The sequence below is a fragment of the Musa acuminata genome, chromosome BXJ2-9, assembly GCF_036884655.1.
Source record: "Musa acuminata AAA Group cultivar baxijiao chromosome BXJ2-9, Cavendish_Baxijiao_AAA, whole genome shotgun sequence".
NCBI lineage: Eukaryota > Viridiplantae > Streptophyta > Magnoliopsida > Zingiberales > Musaceae > Musa > Musa acuminata.
In genome coordinates this window covers 42,472,983-42,478,550 of record NC_088346.1, presented here as the reverse complement: position 1 = coordinate 42,478,550, position 5,568 = coordinate 42,472,983, and the positions used below count along the sequence as shown (strand labels likewise).

General features: G+C 36.8%; 1 protein-coding gene across 1 annotated transcript; it reads right to left on the bottom strand.

Annotated features, from left to right (window-relative positions):
- Positions 1-718: 718 nt before the first annotated feature.
- Positions 719-5,271, bottom strand: LOC135621932 (origin of replication complex subunit 4-like). Its single transcript, XM_065123561.1, has 16 exons — positions 5,090-5,271; positions 4,862-4,952; positions 4,714-4,770; positions 4,522-4,569; positions 3,740-3,790; positions 3,594-3,637; positions 3,434-3,497; positions 3,198-3,284; positions 2,832-2,923; positions 2,637-2,718; positions 2,129-2,214; positions 1,926-2,035; positions 1,475-1,567; positions 1,334-1,398; positions 1,113-1,256; positions 719-911 (listed from the first exon to the last, which is right to left on the bottom strand). The coding sequence occupies exons 1-16, from the start codon at positions 5,242-5,244 to the stop codon at positions 870-872; spliced, it is 1,311 nt and encodes a 436-aa protein (XP_064979633.1). The 5' UTR covers positions 5,245-5,271; the 3' UTR covers positions 719-869.
- Positions 5,272-5,568: the final 297 nt, after the last annotated feature.

Below are 5,568 nucleotides of genomic sequence, written 5' to 3'. Positions count from 1 at the left end.
GCATCCATCTTTCATGATGACATTGTTGACAAGCCCCTTCAATTTGTCTACACAAAATGCTCTGAAACATCTCCTCTTTTGATGTATATGACAAAGGGTCTTTTTGTTCACCAGATTGATGAATCATGCATATATCGGCTAAATGCATGTTACAAAAGAATGGCCATTTATTTCGCTGTTATTTGACAAGAGGCAGACTTGTGGAAGAATCTGATCACGATTGTAATGCAGAATTGCTTGCCAAAAATAGTGAAAAATTCTTGGACAATTTTATTACCAGTTGTTTGTTGTTGTATGCAGAACTTTTTCCTCCTAAAAATTGCAATCACCAGAAGAGTGTTCTGTACTGATGCTAACGTTTAATATCTCACAATTCTTCAAAAACAAACACTTCTTTATAGGCTATCTTAGAGCTGCCGTAAGACTTTCTTCGACATCATTAGAAGTAGCCAATGTGTAAGAAAACATTAGTTACAGCAACTGCAAATAGAAAACTCAAAAAGTCTGAGAAGGGAGAATTATGCATTTAGTGGTAGTATCATGTATGTTCACTGTATTTTGATTTCATTAAGAAAAGCAAAGCAACATACACGATTTCTCGAGGTTCAGAAGTTTGCAGGCATCAACTCTCTCTATCAAAAACGACATCTTGGTTCTTTGTAATTCGAATAGCAACTGATTTTGTCATATATGAATAAAGACATGTCACACACTCATGGTGGCCCATTCTTAAAGTTCTCAGCAAAAATGGCACCTTGATTGGTTCTGCAACGGTCTTTCCAATCTGATACAACACCATTATAAACAAAGAAGAGTCGATCTTCCAGTGAAGCAGCAGCACAAAACTGAATGATAAGACCGTCATCCTGCTATTTGAAGCTTTCATGATCGAACAATTTTTGAAGGATAGCCTAGTACGGAAAACAAAGTTATGTTGCTACATCCAAAATATAATACAAAAGGCATATAACTAAAAGCCATACTCCGTTGCAGGAAACATGAATTACTGGGATAAGATTGGTCATCAGAAACCACTGAATCATGTTTTAAATCTAGAAAAACGTAGTATGATGCCAACATCCACAAGGGTGTGTAACGACAAAGTAACTTACAGGGCATGAAGAGTTTGACTTCAAACCCAGATAAAGTTCGCGAGGCGAAATCAAAAGCTTCACCGGTCGAAATTCTATAGAGAGGTTCCGTCCCTTGTATTCAACAAAACTGATCAATTCTCGTTCTAAAAGATGTTCAAAAGCCTACAGCATGCAAGTCAGATAAGGTTAAGATATGCCTCCAGAACTATCATCTTGTACGCTTAAAAGATTATACCTACCCTCAGGCACACACTGAGTTCATAACTGTCAGAGGTCTTATAGGCGTCATGAATAGCTTTATACTCTAGAAAAGAAGTTATCCATTTCAGCATTTCATTTACAGAATCGACCATAAAATAGAAAGAACATTGTATTTTTACCTTTCATCACAGAATTGAAGTTGTATAAGTCCTGCTCTTTTCTCTCCAATCTGTTCATGCACACTAGAATGTATAGCTCCAGAATTGAGACATCTGTTTAACCATGTTTAAAATAAAGGCGTCATTCATAATCCTAAACCTAGACCTGCTTAATAAGATATTTCCAACAATGTCATAATCCCTAAAGACTACCCAGCTCTCTGTGCGTGCATGTGTAAAAAAATCAGCAAAGTGTAGCTGTCTATCTTTAAATTATAATATAACAAATTAAATGAAAAACCAACTGAACTACATAATTTTGATTCAGTTCTCTTGTTCCCTTTTTAGTTTGGTTTTCTTTCAAATCTGCCAGGCCACACACACCACATGTACCCACGGCCAGATTAACCACAATAATCATAACAGGAGAATCCAAGGTAATTGACCTATATATGAAACATGAGTGACTAACCATGCAGGCTGTCAGTCTTTGGTTGCCTCTGGTTGCAGATCTGTGCATTCTTGAAGTTATCCAGTGATAGCAAACCAGACTCCAAATTAATGAAAGACACAGCCCGAAATCTGAAGCATGTTTGTCGCAGGATGAATGAAATACTTGAAAGAAAATACCATGGTGTACTGATGATTAAAAAAGAGGGTGATAGAAAAACTTACAGAAACTGCACCAAGTTGCTGACTGTTCCATCAACATCCAAGAGGGAATCGAGGATTTTGTCGAAATTTTTGTCATTTAGAATATTCTGAGGCAAAGTCAAGGTTTTATATACCAAAATTACAATTTCATAAACATAGCTATTTTAAAAGGAAACATATTCATGCACAATCTATACTCTGGATCCAACAAGTTAGATTAGCTATGAAAATATCTTTATGCTTGAGGATTTTACATGAGATATATGTTGAATGAGTTTAATCTAGGATGTTACAAAGTAAATTCAAGTTATTCACTACTACCATGATGCCTCTTTAATTCCCCATCAAGAGATTTGATAGATTTGAATTGCCACATAAGATTTGACAGGCCTAGTCCTTGTAACTCAAGTTAGCAGAATATCTAGTTAAGACAAGTAATATACATCAGATTTATACAAAAACTAATGTTCCTCCAATACGCAACACAAATACCATTGTAAGTGTCTATATGAGATGAACAGAAGGATACTTGAACCCTTGAGTTGAATTCTGTAATATATTTAGAAGGGAGACCTGAATCTTGTGGCAGGTATAGTATATATTCCAGCAATCTGCATGCCAAATTTAGAAAACAAAGGATCAAGATTCAAAAGAAGTTGCTCCACAAGAAATATCTGCATAATATTGCATATGATGCAGGATGTAGGAGGATATAAAGGATCACCTTTTTATTTCTTCTCTTGAAGGAGGAACAAAAAGTAGCTTCCGGTGGGAGAACCTAGATCGAACTCTTTTTTCAAGAAGTTGGTCTGCATCCTGAAAAATAAATGATCTAATAGCTTAGTGATACAAATATAACTATAAGTTGTTATAAACTTGAACTGCCACTTGAGTTTTTTATCATCACAATTCTTTCATGGAAATAGTCGAAGTAGGGACAATTTTAAGCAAAGTAGCCCTTCAAACAGATAAGGTGACATCAAGAGGAAAAATGAAAATACCTTAAGTAGTGTACTTGTCTATTGCATGGCAGTAGCAAATGCATGACTATGAATAGAAAGCAGAGAGAAGAAATGTTAAAGCTACATACCAATCGACAACTCACACCAATGACTACAGCCTGCGAAGTCAGAGTTTGCATTGCATCTAGCAAACTATAAAGTAATCGTTGCTTACCCTGCAAATGCAAGAATGAGTTGAATTATGTTGCTTTGAGACTCTGACATCATAATTAGCTAAAAGGTGTACCATAAGATGGAGGGAGCATTTAATCCTGAGCTAAGAAAGATGAAAAGAAAGAATTGACATGAAAACCCACATGTATACCTGAGCAAAAATATCAAACTCATCCAGCACAAAAACAATTGATTTATGAGCTAATCCACACTCCCTGGCAACAAAATAATATTCAAATAACAAAGAGACAGTCAAACATCATTGAGCATGCTTAGTACTTGTGTGAGACTCATAAAAAAATGACACTTACCGCATCATGTCAATCATGAACTGGGAGTTATCATCAGATGAGGCCTAGGGAACATAATATGAGTTCTAAAGTTCATATCATTGTGTTATTATATAGCATGTCAGATCATTTATAATCCTGGAAAGAAATATAAAGAGAAGCCTTACCATTTTAGAGAACAGTAATTGGTGTTCCAAGCATAATTGCCTAGCAATTTCCTAAAACAATAGAAGTGCCTCATAAAAGTCATAAACAAAATGTTTTAGGTAATTCTCAAGGAAAAGACACAAATATTATCCACAAGATCAAGAATAGAAGTTTAGTATGGATATCAATGCAGACTTTTAACACCGTAAGTTGCATTCCAGCAAAGAAATATTTCAAGGTACATTTGACCATCCCAAAGCTTAAATCTTGGAGAAACAAAGATTCAATGACTTATAATTAGAAAATTAAAAAAAAGTGATGTAGGTTATTAATAACACCAAACTGGATCATTGACTCAAAACAAAAATTGAAAGCTTTGTTCCTGTTTCCAGTATCAAGATTAGGTCAGAAACCCAAAATATTTATAATTTAGTTACCCAAAACATTTCTAATTTAGTTTTTCAACTTGCTTTATTTTGCTTTAGATTTTTAGAACAAAAATAAAACAAAGAAGGTGAGTTTTACAAAAGCCACTTAGACTTCTCCACAAATTAACCTATGCACCTATTTTAAGTTAATGAGAGGAATTCTCAAAGACATAATAGCCATTTCCTTTCCATATTCGTTTGTTAAATCCATACCAACAGAAAGTACACTTGCTGGATTGATCAAGGGTGCTATCCGCTTAAACCAAAAAACCCACATAGGTCAGAGAGAGGAACATGTAATACCACAGATAAATTGTAAAAATCATAATAGTAAACGAAGCTCAAGTAAAAAGCAAGCGTGGTAAGGATCTCACCTTATGTGCGCAATTGTCATCATGATGCAAAAGCCCACTTAATCTGATCTGAAATGCAAATGGTCAATATTCATAGAATAATCATCTTGTGTTGACAAGGACACAGTATCAGATATAGAAACGTAGTTTAGGTCACAAAAATTTAAGACAACAAAAGAGCAATGGAAAACATTTTAAGGAAAAATACTGTACCACAGAAATCGTGTCGGGGTGTTCGGCCTTCAAGTCTTCAAGAACCAAATCAACTACCTAAAAAACAACAAGGAAAACGTAAAAACGCGCCACCCAAATGACAATTGCATTGAATTATCGAAAAGTTGGTCTTTCGAGAAGGCCTTACCGCAATTTTTCCAGATCCCCGGGGACCGAGAAGAAGGGCAGAGTTGTTGTAGGCATCGGCCATGGAGCTGGCAATGAGGAGCTTCAACTTGCTGGGGATGTATAAATACAACATCTTTAGATAGAAATCGAGAAACGAACGACGGGGCACACCGGAAAATCCATCAAATTAAGAACCGGAAAGAGAAAAGGTAGGGTTTCGACTGGAAGATATGGTGGCGAATGGCACCTGTAATTGCTCTGAGGGCAGGATTTGAAGGCGGCGTGGACGTAGGTTGGGTCGCAGAGCCTGGCTCGGAGGAGAATTAGGGCTTTCTCGACGGCCATGGCGGACACTGCGATCAACCAAATGGCGGGAAAACCAGCGACAAAATTATACGACATTTGCGTAGAACTCTCTCTCTGCTTAAATTGAGTCTTTGAGAGTCCGGAAGGTACGACTTAGGACGCGACTACTGATGCAGGAAGCCGTGGCGAACATCGAGCGGACAAAAGGGATGTTGTCCGTTTTGATGTGCGCGAAAACATCTGTTGTGACTGCACTCGGGTCTTGGGAAACAGAAGCGAGCACGTACACTACACGGGGCGTGCATTGCACGTGCTTTATTCCTGTGGACACAAACCGGCAACATAAAGTTTTGGACCGTGGGCGAAAATGATAACAAAAACAAAGAAAAAACAGACACAGCATAAAAGGAGGAAATAAAC

Coding starts and splice junctions, on each gene's coding strand:
- LOC135621932 (XM_065123561.1), bottom strand. CDS start 5,244: ATGTCGTATAATTTTGTCGCTGGTTTTCCCGCCATTTGGTTGATCGCA. Junction 1,568..1,925: donor AAAGACTGACAGCCTGCATG/GTTAGTCACTCA, acceptor ATGGTTAAACAG/ATGTCTCAATTCTGGAGCTA. Junction 1,257..1,333: donor AACTCAGTGTGTGCCTGAGG/GTAGGTATAATC, acceptor TGCATGCTGTAG/GCTTTTGAACATCTTTTAGA.